This window comes from Anopheles merus, unplaced genomic scaffold, assembly GCF_017562075.2.
Source record: "Anopheles merus strain MAF unplaced genomic scaffold, AmerM5.1 LNR4000826, whole genome shotgun sequence".
Taxonomy (NCBI): domain Eukaryota; kingdom Metazoa; phylum Arthropoda; class Insecta; order Diptera; family Culicidae; genus Anopheles; species Anopheles merus.
This window is the reverse complement of record NW_024428406.1, coordinates 14,059-29,782: the sequence shown is the minus strand read 5'-3', so window position 1 is coordinate 29,782 and position 15,724 is coordinate 14,059. Positions and strand designations below refer to the sequence as shown.

Below are 15,724 nucleotides of genomic sequence, written 5' to 3'. Positions count from 1 at the left end.
GGAAAGGTAAAGGGAAAGGCAAAGTCCCGCTCCAACCGTGCCGGTCTTCAGTTCCCCGTTGGCCGTATTCATCGTCTCCTGCGCAAGGGTAACTATGCCGAGCGCGTCGGTGCCGGAGCGCCCGTGTATCTGGCAGCCGTCATGGTGAGTACTTGGCCGCGGAAGTGCTTGAGTGGCCGGAAAACGCTGCCCGTGACAACAAGAAGACGCGCATCATCCCGCGTCATCTGCAGCTGGCCATCCGCAACGACGAGGAGTTGAACAAGCTGCTGTCCGGAGTAACCATCGCTCAGGGTGGTGTGCTGCCCAACATCAGGGCCGTGCTGCTGCCCAAGAAGACCGAAAAGAGGCTTATAACTGTGTAACAAAGCTTCCTTCATCTCAAACCCAAAACCGTCCTTTTAAGGGCGACAAATAACTTTGCCAAAGGACATTTTTTCTATTTATTTTATGCTGATATTGGACAACCAGAAGTAAGAACATTTTCTAATATAGAAACGGTGCTTGAAAGTGTGCACAAAATGTAAATGAAAAAATGTACTTTCCCATGGCAAAAAGCATCATTTACTGTTTTCAATTCTCTAACCTGCGAATTATGTAAAATGCAGCAAATCAGAAGCGATGTGTTAAATTTTCCAGGTAGCTTGGTAAAGCGGGGTTGGTTTACCATAGCAAATGCAACAGTGATACCTGTGTGTTTACCTTTTTTCTGCAAACGGTAAAGGACACGTTTACCTGATTTATCGTGAACCACGGGAAAATGTTAAAAAGTGTTGGTCAAAAAATATGTGTGTTCAGGTAAGGCTAGGTCTCACAACAGTTTGGCTTTCAATATTTCGGGAAACGTTGGAAATGGCTTTAAAAAAGTTGGACCAAAGATTAGGAACATTCATATAAATAAAACATCCTCAATAATGTTTCCCTTCACCTTCATTTAAATAACCATGTGAATATTTCTGGCATTTATAGTATTTTTTTAAACAATATTTCATTGCAATGTAGGAATGCCAATAAAATACAATAAATTGAAATGTCCCTAACGCATTTGCAACTCCACATTCAATAACGCCATCTAGTGGGGATCAAAATCCCTACAACCAGTCGTAACGCCATCTTAATAATTGGTAAAAGTAAGGTCAGCCCTTTACGTTGCAAAGGAGAAACGTTACTTGCCTTTTAAAATTCCAAGCTGCATTTCATAGAGGGTTGGTCATCCACGCGACCGATCGGTGTGCAAAGTTAAATAAGAAATATTTTACATTTCGAATAAAATAACAATAATTTGCCTTTGGGATAGATCGATACCAGTGAGATTAAATAAGTTTAAATTACAAGTAAAAAAAGAATAAGTGTTTCATTCATGCACTATAATTCAAGCAAAAAAGTCTTACAGTTTAAGGTCTTAAAACCCTCTAAGCTTATAATTGGAGTAACGTTGCCAAAAGTAAAAATATAAATTATTTAAAGTATATCCTAGGAAATTCAATAGTGCAATCAATTTGTAGCCTATTTAGAACGTTTATGGCAGATTGATGATCGTTGCTTTGGATGCGAGGGCTCTTTTGAAATGGCACTTATCGAGTTAATAGATCCTTTCATAATTTTCAAAATTCTAGTTTTACCAAAAGATTGGAATAAAAAATGAGTTGTTTGTGATAACATATCGAAGTTTATTGAATGTTATAAAAGTATTTCTTGAAGGGTTATAACTCGCATTGATGCAAAAAATATTAAGATAATAATAGTGTTATAACTTTTCATTATCATAATTATCAATGAGTCATATCTTTCAAAAAGCTTTTTATTTTTGTTCAAAATAGGTCTTTTCTCATTATTGCATACAAATATTCAATATTAAGACATGATTATAATCTATCAATTTGCTTATCTACGATGGTAAAACCAGGCGTTAAGAAAATGCTGCTTGGGTTTGCGCTAAACAGGCGTTACGTGTAACGCTTGCGTAGCGTATAGGGCGGGTGTTCATGAATCCCAGGGTGTTTGTCCTGGATATATAACTGGAAACATTTGTATGATAACGAAAGCTGGGGAACAATCACCAATTGTAAAGATTAAACGGAAAACATCGCTTGTGGAGCATCGCTTAGCCAGTATCGCAAATGAAGTATCCCAAGAAAAATATGGAATTCAGTTAACATCCTAGATTTTGGAGGTTGAGTTAATTTCTACATCTTTATACCATCCTGCTAGCAAATCTTGCATAAAGTATTTGGCGGGAAGCTCTTGCTTGACACTTGTTAACGCTCTCTGGAGAATATGGAAAATTTGCAAATTTTTGCTCTTATAGAAAACTCGAGTGGCGAGATTTATCTTTCTAGGGCGCAATCCTGCATAATGCTCGTAAACTAAAATATAATTAGATTTTTATTTACATTTATAAACTTCACACCACAATTGCGTTAAATTGCAGCCACTTTAGGCATTTTCGGCAATGAATATTGTTTTACTCATGCAATTTCAATTCAAAAATCTTCAAATTAACACACAATACATATTTTAAATGTTTTCAAAGTCTGATGATGGAAACTGTTTTAAGGTTTTGAGTTGAGGCAATGTTTTGTGTGTGCATGGAAACGGTGTTATTGTGATCAAAAATAAAGAAAAGAAATAGAATGTGAAGAAAAGAAAAACCTTATGTGTTGAAAGAAGCTTTTTGGTATTATTATTTTTATCTATTCCGAAAGTTTTCAAGCTCACATCAGCATGAATAACATTCTCGTTCTATAATTAATGCGATAGAACAGTGCTAACAAAAACGCATCGAAAGGCATAATTAGTTTAACTGTCAATTAACCACATAAATAAACAACATAACATAAACTGTGGATGCGTCTCACTTAGCTATGTAAAAAAGACCGTTAATGTTATAAAAGATCGTTATTTCCCACATTAGTCGATCTTAATTATATATGAATTTGGTCCTGGTGATTAACATTCTTATTGGGGCCTGAAAGTTCTATTTATTAAAAATGACGGGCCTTCGAAAGATCCGCTAACAAGTTTGTATATAAATAAGCACTTCTTTCTTCTATGTTGCAGAGGTTCTATTCCAAATAACAGGCACCTTGTACGGTAAGACAAACCGTATTACGAGACGTCGGGAGACGATAAAACAATGAACGAGTAAGCTTGCGTTGAACCGATTCTAGCCTATATTTTAAATATTGCTGTGTCGGTGTCCAAATAATACTAGCAAATTCTAAGTAGGATGGACAATTGCACAATACACAGCTTTTTTACTGAATGGATCTTTGAAATCTTTCTTAACACGCAAAATGAATCCTAACAAACGGAAAGCTTTGAAAGTATTGCTTTATAGTGGTTCTGAATCACATTTTTACGCGGCTTTGATCTATCATCAATTTGTATTCGCAAATAATGGAAATCTTTTCCTAGTGCGGGATGTAACAGAACATTTTGATACGTTGAGACGCATACAATTGGAATTACACAACGCGTTAAATCGAGTTAAACAGATTTAAAGAGTTAAAGAATTGGTTTGATCTGATACCGTAGGAACATTTTCATATCACCTGCATAAAACAATTGTTCGCAATCCGGCATAACGTGAATAACATTATTTATGAAAATTTTAAAAAGAAAAGGCCGAAAATGCTGCATTGTGGAATCCCAGCCGGGTTGGTGAATGCTGCAGATAGAGAGGAGAAAATATTCACTGTAATATGCCTATCACTTAAATTATTGGAGAGCAAAGGAACAAGCGCCCTATTAACTCCTTGAAATTAGCATTGAGTGATTTACGGATTCTTAGCCGTCTCATGGTACAGTCGTCAACTCGTACGACTTAACAACATGCCCGTCATGGGTTCAAGCCCCAAATAGACCGTGCCGCCATACGTAGGACTGACTATCCTGCTATGGGGGGGAATCAATAAGTCACTGAAAGCCAACCCCACAAGTGTGTTGGCTGGCAGGCCTTGACCGGCATCGGTTGTTGAGCCAAAGAAGAAGAAGAAGAGATTTACGGATTCAAAGGCAGCATTGACGCGGTAAGCTGTTGCTGTATAATAAATTCACAAACCTCATGTGAACAGTGTTGTTTTTTTCACCCGTTTTCCTTCTTTTGATGAATTATCCCAGGTATCAATGAACGATGCGCATGTGTAAGTCAGATTTGAGCTGATGCAAAAAAACGGTATGTTCCACACGGTGATTATTGCTTCAAGAGGATGAAAGGTTTGTCCTGAAAAAGAAAATATTTTTTAATTAGAAAATTTCAATAGTAAAAACTAAAGAAAGAATGAAAAATGATTCGTTTATAGAAACGCTTCAGTCGTCGCTTTTATGTACGCTTCAAACGCATACTTAAAAGTTAAAAAAGCAAACAAAATGCCATTTCATGTAAATGCACTGCATATACAGCAGTGTGAGTGCTTGTTATGCGAGTATTATGTTATACGCACGCCATTCGAAGCCATCATAGATTTTTTTCTCAAATAAGAATTGTCGCATGTTGCGAAAGACACAGCTCTTGAGTAATGTATTGTGGTCCTGAAAAGGACCGTTTGATTTGAGACTCCATTTGGAGGTTTGTTAGAGCACGTTGAATTTAACCTCCAAAACCGTACAGAGTACGGCCCTGACGCTTCAGAGCATACACCACATCCATAGCGGTGACGGTCTTACGCTTGGCGTGTTCAGTGTAAGTGACCGCATCACGGATCACATTCTCAAGAAACACTTTCAGCACGCCACGAGTTTCCTCGTAGATGAGGCCGGAGATACGTTTCACTCCTCCACGCCGAGCCAAACGGCGGATGGCGGGCTTGGTAATGCCCTGGATGTTATCCCGCAGCACTTTTCGGTGACGCTTGGCTCCTCCTTTACCCAGACCTTTCCTCCCTTTCCTCTTCCAGTCATGATGAGCACAGGATTGTACGTGCACGATGTTCACACTTTAAATTGACGATCACGAATGAGCGTTTTCGAGCTCAACGTCCCTATTTATACTTTTTTATCCACACATTCCCTCTTGCTCTTAAGATGAGAGAAAATGAGGGTTGACAAGCGCATAAATAGAGCTGTTGTTCGAGCAGTTTCATCATTCAACGTTCAACTTTTGTTAAAGAAACAAGTTCGCTCAGTGCTCAACGAAACCTACGCTCCCGAAGTGAAATGGCTCGTACCAAGCAAACCGCTCGTAAATCGACTGGAGGTAAGGCTCCTCGCAAGCAGCTGGCCACCAAGGCTGCTCGTAAAAGTGCCCCGGCTACCGGAGGAGTGAAGAAGCCGCATCGTTACCGTCCGGGAACGGTGGCCCTCCGAGAAATCCGTCGCTACCAGAAGTCGACCGAGCTGCTCATCCGCAAGCTGCCCTTCCAGCGCTTGGTGCGTGAGATCGCCCAGGACTTCAAGACCGATCTCCGCTTCCAGAGCTCAGCCGTGATGGCGCTGCAGGAAGCCAGCGAGGCGTACCTGGTTGGTCTGTTCGAAGACACGAATCTGTGCGCCATCCACGCCAAGCGCGTCACCATCATGCCCAAGGACATCCAGCTGGCCCGTCGCATCCGCGGAGAGCGTGCCTAAATCGTCCATGCATCCGGAAGCGGTCCCTGTCTAAACGGGGCATTTCCATCTCAAAACGGTCCTTTTCAGGACCACCAATACTGTTGAACATATCAAGAATTATCTTTCGATTGCTATTATGAAATGGTACATGTGAAGGCAAGCTAACACGTATGTCGTTTTGTTTTTACGAGATAATGATGAAAAAGTGGAATATTCGTTTCAAACAATCATCGTTATGGGAGGTAGTTTAACTTTTTCTTGACAAAGTTTTGTTGTTTTCAAAGCATTTAAAGCTGTGATTATGTTAACCAATACTATATTACCATCTATATTACCTATGAGTATATTACCAACATCGCAGCTTACAACAAACCACGAACGAATAGTATGACATTATATTTTACAACACATTTCGACACAACTAGCTTAACTGTGACTCATAGGCACGAAAATGAAAACGCGTACCAAAACGATCCTTCAATACTTATACAGCAACATTAAAATCAACAAATCTATAACAACATTTAACTCACGACACATAAGCTGCAATTGGTTGCTTTTTCGATAAATTATCCTCGTATGCGCGAGGAAAATTTAATTTAAAAAAATGATTCTCATACCACGAGCGAAACGACTTCTATTCATAATTCATGATACACGAAACTCCATGTACAATTTACCTCGCAAAACGCTTCCAACCAGTGCGGACTTTTTTTAATGTTTTTTGTAAACGTGCGAAGGTTCTATTTAACATTAATATTTACAATGAACAACGCAGAACTTTAATGTCAATCACATCATCCTTGTTTCCAATGATGTGGAAGACATAGTTCGCAAACAAACAACATTACAGGCAAACGCAACAAACTGAACAATAACGTTGACCAAGACGGACACCCTGAAATTACAGCGCTAATTCGCTGGTGCAGATGAAACGAAGGATAATTCTTTGTTTGAATGCGATTTGTGGTCCTGAAAAGGACCGATTTGAGAGAACGAAGCCAATCATTTCAGTGGCTTACTTCGAGCTGGTGTACTTTGTGACAGCCTTCGTTCCTTCGGAGACGGCGTGCTTGGCAAGCTCACCAGGCAGCAGCAGACGAACAGCGGTTTGGATTTCGCGGGACGTGATCGTCGAACGTTTGTTGTAGTGCGCCAAGCGGGACGCCTCAGCAGCAATGCGTTCGAAGATATCGTTGACGAAACTGTTCATGATGCTCATGGCCTTCGAAGAGATGCCAGTATCCGGGTGGACTTGCTTCAACACTTTGTAGATGTAAATAGCGTAGCTTTCCTTGCGGGTCTTGCGCTTCTTTTTCTTGTCGGACTTGGAAATATTTTTCTGGGCTTTGCCAGACTTCTTCGCAGCTTTTCCACTGGTTTTGGGTGCCATTTCGACGGAAAAATTCACTCAACACTGGGACACGATGTGTTCGATTCAACGGGTGATTGCGTTCTAGACAAATTCCAAGCTCTCCGATCGCTTATAACGGGCCGTGAGAGAGGATACGTATCGTGCAGCTCGAAAACTTCCAAACGAGTATCGCGCAGCTCGAATAAGCTGCTATATAAGCATCGGTCGAGTCAAAATTGCTCCATTATAAAAAGACCCTTCTCAAAGAGAACATCGTGTTGTTCGTGATCCCTTACAAACCATTATAAAAAGACCCTTCTCAAAGAGAACATCGTGTTGTTCGTGATCCCTTACAAACGATTATAAAAAAGACCGAATCATTCTTGTGCGAGCGGTTAACCCGGACGGACGTGTTTTTGTTCAACTCCAGTGTCTACGCCAACGGTCTCGGGAGAGAACGTTGGCAAGAAGTGAAAATACCGTTACTTTTTGTGTGTGATCTCGGGAGAGAAAAAACCACAGTGCCAGCTGCGCGCGTTGATATTTGTTCAGTGAGAGTGACACATACACACGCACACACGACACAGTTTGGAACGTGCGACAAGCACAGCGCTTTGGCGCCAAGAACGTCGTTCGCTGCGTAAGCAGTGAAGCCGGTGTTTTCGTGCCATTTTACCCCGCTACTCGGGAGAGTAACGAGTGAAATTATCTTATTTGTCTTGCATTAAAATTCTATTGTTTTTATTATTCCGAAATTGTAAATATTAGTCTTAAATTTAATTGAACTTTCGCTTTTCAGGAACACTTTTTTACTTAATTTTTTTTTATATATATACCTCATATACATTATATACATTGCATTGAACTAAATAATACTAACCAACCCGGCAAAATGCCGGGACCCTCGCATCCTGTACGGGATGCACTTCCGCCCGAGCCTCCCAGAGAGCTCGATCATTACCACCATGGATGGACCGTAATAACGAGTTTGGGGACATGAAGTTCCTCGTTCTCGAGCCGTTGAAAGGCTTTAAGCTCCCGCAAAACCCATGGATCATTTCAAAGAGCATTACCAACGTGGTTGGAGAGCTTACCGAAAGCAGGAATGGAATGGGCAGAAATATCTCATCAAAACCCGAAACCTTGCGCAGTACACAAAAATGCAAAGCATCACGCAACTCATCGACGGTACGAAAGTATCCATCACCCCTCACGCTACGTTGAACACAGTCCAGTGCGTAATATTCGCCCCGGAGCTGAAAGGACTGAAGGACGAAGAAATTCTGCTGAACATGGAAAGTCAAAACGTCAAGCAAGTCCGACGATTCACCCGAAAGGTGAATGACGAAATACAACCAACGAACTCTTTCCTGATACGCGTGGAAGCTGGAAAAATACCGGAATCCCTTCGCGTAGGGCTGTTGCAGGTGCGAACGAAACCATACTACCCAAAACCAATGCTGTGCTACAAATGCGCCAGCTTTGGGCACACAAAAGTACGCTGCTCAAAGGGACAGGTCTGTGGAAACTGCGGAACCGCAGCACACGGAGAATGTTCGACCCATCCCGCTTGCGTGAACTGCAAAGGCGAACACAGCGCGTTCTCTCGCGAATGCCCTGCGTTCCAATTTGAAGAACAAGTCATAAAAATAAAAGTCGACCACAACTGCACCTACAAGGAAGCTCGGCAAATGGCACTCCAACAACATCAGCAAACAAGTGCTGTACAGCAGCGAATCACATTTGCGCAACAAACTACAACGGTGGATGAAAAAGACATCAAAATCAAGCGGCTCGAAGAAGAACAGAACGAACTGAAGAAAACGATCCTAGAACAGATGAAAAAAATGGATACCCAGAGCAAGCTCATCGAAGCTCTTCTGAAGAAACTGAAAGAACCAAATGTAAATTTACAGAATAATAAGAATAACACAACTAACGAAGCCACAACACAAATCGAAGAAAATCAAAGCAAGACCCAATCCAACAATGTCTGCAACAGCAACAACAATATTGAAGCAACGGATAACCCCGAAACCGACAACGAAACGAATGACCAGGAAACGATGTCTACATCCGACACAGAATCAGAAAATTCGGCCGCATCCATCATTTCAGCACAATCCCGCAAACGAAACCACAACCTGGAAAACGTTTCATCAGAAGAAGAAGAATTAAGAAATGCAGTGAAAAACATGGCATCCAACGAAATCGCAGTCATCTCGCCCATCGCTTCTCCCACTCTTCCCTCGGAACAACGATCACCAACTGCCAAACCATCGAAGAAAAAACATCGCCACTGAATTTATTCTCCTTTCCTCTTACCCTAATTGTTTACTGACCTAAACCATAATAATGCTCTCCTCAACCAATAATACTAATGACACAAACAAACCATTCCTACTAAACTGGAACATAAGAGGAATGAACACTAACCTCTACGAACTTCAACTACTAATAAACGAATACAAACCTGCCGTCATAACACTTCAAGAAGTTCGCGATCCGCCTAATACCAACCATTCTCCACTTAACCACTACAATTGGTCCTACAAGCTTTCTCCAACTAACCCACATCACAGTGTTGCAATAGGTGTACATAAATCTATTCCCTTCAAATTAATAAAAACTAACACCAATCTTTCCGCAATAGCAGTCAACATAAAGTCTCCCATAGACATGACCATTGTCTCACTCTACATGCCCCCTAGAGCTACCTTCAACCAATCCGAACTTAACTCTTTTCTTAACCTTTTTTCCCATCCCTTGCTAATAGCAGGAGATCTTAATGCAGAAGATAAAAACCTTAGAATCTCTAAAACTAACAGAAAATTCAATAGACTCTATAACATTTTTACTAACCATAATCTCTCTTTCATTTCTAACCCTAACCCAACCCGACTATGTATCTCATCAGGTACAGAATCCTTCCTTGACTATGTCATCTCATCCTTCTCCCTTCTTAACGAACTTAAACTATACGTATTGGCGGACACACATGGCAGTGATCACTATCCGATCATCGTGAAAAGTAAACCATCGCTTCCGGAAAACAAACAACGACCAAAATGGAAATATGAAAATGCCGATTGGACATCATACCAAATTAATGTACTGATACACCTACATTCAGACCCCCAGCCCACAGAAGGAAACATCATTAAAATCATAAACGATGCAGCAGCGAAATCAATACCAAAATCAAAGGGCAAACCTGGCAAGCGAAGTGTTCACTGGTGGAACGACACTGTCGCTAAAGCCATAAAAAAGAGACGTAAAGCGCTCCGAAAACTGCAGAATGCCAAGAAAAACCAAGACCACACCCATATCCCTACCCTCTCCGAGGAATTTCAAATTGCCCATCGCATTGCAAGAGAGGAAATCAAAAAGGCAAAACAAGAATCATGGAATAGATTCAAAGATAGCATAAGTCCCGAAATGTCTGGAAAAGACATGTGGAGAAATGTAAAATGCCTTACAGAACGCAAGCAAGACATCGCTCATATCATCATCAAAACCGATGACGACACAATAGTCCCAGTTGAGTCAACACCAGAGGTACTTGCCACTCATTTTGCCACCATATCCGCCACAAATAGTTATTCCCCAGAATTTAAGACTATCAAAGCAACAACCGAGTCCATCCCACTAAATTTCAATAGCAGACCCAACATTCATTACAACAGATCCTTTTCCATAGCCGAACTGAATTGTGCTCTTGCAAAGTGCAAAGGCAACTCAGCCGGACCAGACGACATTGGCTATCCACTGCTAAAAAACCTTCCTTCTGAAGGAAAATACCTACTCTTAAAGCTATACAACTTCATCTGGCAGAGTGGCAAAATTCCTCCTCACTGGAAGAAAAGTTTAACAATTCCCATATTAAAGCCCGACAAATCAAAACACAGCCCAAATAGCTACCGACCAATAAGTTTACTAAACTGCATCGGAAAAGTGTTGGAAAGAATGGTAAACCGACGTCTTACCCAAGAACTGGAAGGCAGGAAACTCCTCAGCATAAGTCAACATGCGTTTAGATGCGGATTAGGCACGGAAACTTACTTTGTGCAACTCGAAGAACTACTGGCCAAAGTAAAATCCGATAAACATCATGCCGACTGTGCTATCATCGACTTGGCTAAAGCTTTCGATCGGACATGGAAATACGCAATCATGCGCCAGCTAGCCAGATGGAATTTCGGAGGTAACATGATCACATTCCTCGATGATTTCCTCTCAGACCGTACCTTCGAGGTTCTGATTGGAACGAACAAATCTAGCACTAAAACGCTCGAAAACGGAGTTCCTCAGGGAGCCATCCTTTCTCCAACATTATTTCTGATCAGCATCGAAAGTCTTCTCCGCTCACTACCACCATCCATCACTCCATTGGTGTACGCTGATGATATCGTTCTGATCTCGAGCAATGCAGATAATGGAGTTGCGCGATACAATCTGCAACAGGGACTGCACATCTTATGGGAATGGTCAAAACGTATTGGTTATGACATCGCTGCTGAAAAAAGCAATATAATGCACATCTGCAACAAACCACATCCAACCTTACCGCTTTGCCTTAATCAAAGACAAATTCCAGACTGCAAAAAAGTAAAGATACTCGGGATCACAATAGACCAAAAACTCACATTCCAAGCCCACATTAAACAGCTAAAAACTACAGCTACCAAGAAAATCAACCTTTTCCAAATGCTCAGCACAGGAACCCACAAAGCTTCAAAAGATACACTTATCTTCATTATTAATCACTGGTTGCTTCCAAAACTACTGTACGGTATAGAAATAGTATCGATTAAAAAGGAACAGTTTGAAAAAGCAATAAGCCCCATCTACCATGCCGTTCTACGATATGCCATAGGCGCCTTCCGAACCAGCCCCATCGTCTCTATGCTAAGTGAGAGCGGACTTCTTCCACTTAGCCATATAATAACAACTAAATTAGCCGCAACAGCAACAAGAATTAAAGAAAAGAATATCCAAGCACCATCATTCCTCAATAGAGCCAACTCCAAACTTTTCGCTATAACAAACTGCAATATCCCGGATATCACAACACTGTTACATCTTGGCACTAGGCCGTGGTACCATGAACCCCCTAACATAGACTGGCATTTTAAAAACATCCTTAAAGCAGGTTGCAATAGTACAATAGCACAAAAACATTTCATAGAACACACAAACAACAAATACATGAAGCACAACCACATTTATACCGATGGATCCGTCGATGGAGCAGCAGCAGGATTCGGGATTTACTCACCCATTGATAAAGTAGCGTCCAAACTGCCGGATCACACTTCCATCTTTACGGCAGAAACGTTGGCAATAATCCAGGCAGTTGAAGATACTCTGCGCTCTGACCTGGAAAACGTCATCTTTACCGACAGCGCAAGTGTCCTCTCGGCACTAGAGCATGGAACATGTAAGGACCCAAACATCCAAAAGCTCTACCAGGTCACTAGCCCACACATAAACCAGGATCAACAACTCACCATCTGTTGGATACCTGGTCACGCTGGTATCAAAGGCAACGAGATCGCCGACCGCCTCGCCAACAAAGGCCGAAGAAAAACATCAACCTACAACACCTCGCTGCCTAAAAGAGACGCAATTATCTATATAAATGGAAAAATAAGAGAGGCGTGGGAAAAGGAATGGTTTAAAACCAAGAACAACTTCCTTCGGCTAGTGAAATCAACAACTACACCATGGCCATCAGTAATAAAACATCGAGACCAAAAGATCCTTACTCGATTAAGAATAGGCCACACTAGACTGACCCACAGTCATCTCATCGAACGATCCAGTCCTCCTCTCTGCCAATTCTGCGGGACCACTATAACAATATTCCACCTCTTAACAGAATGCCACGGATACACACAACTTCGTAAGACTTGCCATCTTGACTCCAACATAGACTCAATACTTTCACTTCACCCTCAGAAACAAGAAAATCTACTAAAATTTCTAAAACTATCACATTTATTCCATCAACTATAACAATCTAATAGTCTAACTTTTCCCCACAAAGAGGCGAAAGAACTCCGCAGGAGCCAAAGCCTCTCTAAACCATACTAACAACAATTATAAAAAGACCCTTCTCAAAGAGAACATCGTGTTGTTCGTGATCCCTTACAAACGTTCCCCAATCAAATCTAACCATGTCTGGCCGTGGAAAGGGAGGAAAGGTAAAGGGAAAGGCAAAGTCCCGCTCCAACCGTGCCGGTCTTCAGTTCCCCGTTGGCCGTATTCATCGTCTCCTGCGCAAGGGTAACTATGCCGAGCGCGTCGGTGCCGGAGCGCCCGTGTATCTGGCAGCCGTCATGGAGTACTTGGCCGCTGAAGTGCTTGAGTTGGCCGGAAACGCTGCCCGTGACAACAAGAAGACGCGCATCATCCCGCGTCATCTGCAGCTGGCCATCCGCAACGACGAGGAGTTGAACAAGCTGCTGTCCGGAGTAACCATCGCTCAGGGTGGTGTGCTGCCCAACATTCAGGCCGTGCTGCTGCCCAAGAAGACCGAAAAGAAGGCTTAAACTGTGTAACAAAGCTTCCTTCATCTCAAACCCAAAACCGTCCTTTTCAGGGCGACAAATAACTTTGCCAAAGACATTTTATTCGATTTATGCTGATATGGGACAACCAGAAGTAAGAACATTTTCTAATATAGAACGGTGCTTGAAAGTGTGCACAAAATGTAAATGAAAAAATGTACTTTCCCATGGCACAAAAAGCATCATTTACTGTTTTCAATTCTCTAACCCTGCGAATTATGTAAAATGCAGCAAATCAGAAGCGATGTGTTAAATTTTCCAGGTAGCTTGGTAAAGCGGGTTGGTTTTACCATAGCAAATGCAAGCAGTGATACCTGTGTGTTTACCTTTTTTCTGCAAACGGTAAAGGACACGTTTACCTGATTTATCGTGAACCACGGGAAAATGTTAAAAGTGTTGGTCAAAAAATATTGTGTGTTCAGGTAAGGCTAGGTTCTCACAACAGTTTGGCTTTCAATATTTCGGGAAACGTTGGAAATGGCTTTAAAAAAGTTGGACCAAAGATTAGGAACATTCATATAAATAAACATCCTCAATAATGTTTCCCTTCACCCTTCATTTAAATAACCATGTGAATATTTCTGGCATTTTATAGTATTTTTTTAAACAATATTTTCATTTGCAATGTAGGAATGCCAATAAAATACAATAAATTGAAATGTCCCTAACGCATGTGCAACTCCACATTCAATAACGCCATCTAGTGGGGATCAAAATCCCTACAACCAGTCGTAACGCCATCTTAATAATTGGTAAAAGTAAGGCTCAGCCCTTTACGTTGCAAAGGAGAAACGTTACTTGCCTTTTAAAATTCCCAAGCTGCATTTCATAGAGGGTTGGTCATCCACGCGACCGATCGGTGTGCATAAGTTAAATAAGAAATATTTTACATTTCGAATAAAATAACAATAATTTGCTTTGGGATAGATCGATACCAGTGAGATTAAATAGTTTAATTACAAGTTAAAAAAAGAATAAGTGTTTTCATTCATGCACTATAATTCAAGCAAAAAAGTCTTACAGTTTAAAGGTCTTAAAACCCTCTAAGCTTATAATTGGAGTAACGTTGCCAAAGTAAAAAATATAAATTATTTAAAGTATATCCTAGGAAATTCAATATGTGCAATCAATTTGTAGCCTATTTAGAACGTTTATGGCGATTTTGAATGATCGTTGCTTTGGATGCGAGGGCTCTTTTGAAATGGCACTTATCGAGTTTAATAGATCCTTTCATAATTTTCAAAATTCTAGTTTTACCAAAAGATTGGAATAAAAAATGAGTTGTTTGTGATAACATATCGAAGTTTATTGAATGTTATAAAAGTATTTCTTGAAGTTGTTATAACTCGCATTGATGCAAAAAATATTAAGATAATAATAGTGTTATAACTTTTCATTATCATAAATTATCAATGAGTCATATCTTTCAAAAAGCTTTTTATTTTTGTTCAAAATAGGTCTTTTCTCATTATTGCATACAAATATTCAATATTAAGACATGATTAATAATCTATCAATTTGCTTATCTACGATGGTAAAACCAGGCGTTAAGAAAATGCTGCTTGGGTTTGCGCTAAACAGGCGTTACGTGTAACGCTTGCGTAGCGTAGAGGGCGGGTGTTCATGATATCCCAGGGTGTTTGTCCTGGATAATAACTGGGAAACATTTGTATGATAACGAAAGCTGGGGAACAATCACCAATTGTAAAGATTAAAACGGAAACATCGCTTGTGGAGCATCGCTTAGCCAGTATCGCAAATGAAGTATCCCAAGAAAATATATGGAATTCAGTTAACATCCTAGATTTTGGAGGTTGAGTTAATTTCTACATCTTTATACCATCCTGCTAGCAAATCTTGCATAAAGTATTTGGCGGGAAGCTCTTGCTTGACACTTGTTAACGCTCTCTGGAGAATATGGAAAATTTGCAAATTTTTGCTCTTATAGAAAACTCGAGTGGCGAGATTTATCTTTTCTAGGGCGCAATCCTGCATAATGCTCGTAAACTAAAATATAATTTAGATTTTTTATTTACATTTATAAACTTCACACCACAATTGCGTTAAATTGCAGCCACTTTAGGCATTTTCGGCAATGAATATTGTTTTACTCATGCAATTTCAATTCAAAAATCTTCAAATTAACACACAATACATATTTTAAATGTTTTCAAAGTCTGATGATGGAAACTGTTTTAAGGTTTTGAGTTGAGGCAATGTTTTGTGTGTGCATGGAAACGGTGTTATT

The 15,724-nt window shown here is 40.6% G+C and overlaps 5 protein-coding genes across 5 annotated transcripts; 3 read left to right on the top strand and 2 right to left on the bottom strand.

Moving 5' to 3' along the window:
• Positions 1-4,525: 4,525 nt before the first annotated feature.
• LOC121603090 (histone H4-like) lies at positions 4,526-5,084 on the bottom strand. The gene is made up of 2 exons (XM_041931814.1): positions 4,993-5,084; positions 4,526-4,937 (listed from the first exon to the last, which is right to left on the bottom strand). The coding sequence occupies exons 1-2, from the start codon at positions 5,082-5,084 to the stop codon at positions 4,592-4,594; spliced, it is 438 nt and encodes a 145-aa protein (XP_041787748.1). The 3' UTR covers positions 4,526-4,591.
• Positions 5,085-5,103: 19 nt separating this feature from the next.
• Positions 5,104-5,615, top strand: LOC121603093 (histone H3). Its single transcript, XM_041931817.1, has one exon. It carries the CDS (start codon positions 5,158-5,160, stop codon positions 5,566-5,568), a length of 411 nt encoding a protein of 136 aa, XP_041787751.1. The 5' UTR covers positions 5,104-5,157; the 3' UTR covers positions 5,569-5,615.
• A 780-nt stretch (positions 5,616-6,395) lies between these two features.
• Positions 6,396-7,010, bottom strand: LOC121603088 (histone H2B). The gene has a single exon (XM_041931812.1). It carries the CDS (start codon positions 6,941-6,943, stop codon positions 6,569-6,571), a length of 375 nt encoding a protein of 124 aa, XP_041787746.1. The 5' UTR covers positions 6,944-7,010; the 3' UTR covers positions 6,396-6,568.
• A 1,054-nt stretch (positions 7,011-8,064) lies between these two features.
• Positions 8,065-9,207, top strand: LOC121603089. The gene has a single exon (XM_041931813.1). It carries the CDS (start codon positions 8,065-8,067, stop codon positions 9,205-9,207), a length of 1,143 nt encoding a protein of 380 aa, XP_041787747.1.
• Positions 9,208-13,006: 3,799 nt separating this feature from the next.
• Positions 13,007-14,679, top strand: LOC121603091 (histone H2A). Its single transcript, XM_041931815.1, has one exon. The coding sequence runs from the start codon at positions 13,084-13,086 to the stop codon at positions 13,456-13,458; it is 375 nt and encodes a 124-aa protein (XP_041787749.1). The 5' UTR covers positions 13,007-13,083; the 3' UTR covers positions 13,459-14,679.
• The last annotated feature ends 1,045 nt before the right edge of the window (positions 14,680-15,724 follow it).

Excerpts from the sequence above, each read along its gene's own strand:
- LOC121603089 (XM_041931813.1), top strand. The coding sequence starts at position 8,065 with ATGCAAAGCATCACGCAACTCATCGACGGTACGAAAGTATCCATCACC.
- LOC121603090 (XM_041931814.1), bottom strand. The coding sequence starts at position 5,084 with ATGAAACTGCTCGAACAACAGCTCTATTTATGCGCTTGTCAACCCTCA. Across the intron at positions 4,938-4,992 it reads GGGAATGTGTGGATAAAAAA|TGTGAACATCGTGCACGTAC; the intron begins GTATAAATAGGG and ends GTCAATTTAAAG.
- LOC121603091 (XM_041931815.1), top strand. The coding sequence starts at position 13,084 with ATGTCTGGCCGTGGAAAGGGAGGAAAGGTAAAGGGAAAGGCAAAGTCC.
- LOC121603093 (XM_041931817.1), top strand. The coding sequence starts at position 5,158 with ATGGCTCGTACCAAGCAAACCGCTCGTAAATCGACTGGAGGTAAGGCT.
- LOC121603088 (XM_041931812.1), bottom strand. The coding sequence starts at position 6,943 with ATGGCACCCAAAACCAGTGGAAAAGCTGCGAAGAAGTCTGGCAAAGCC.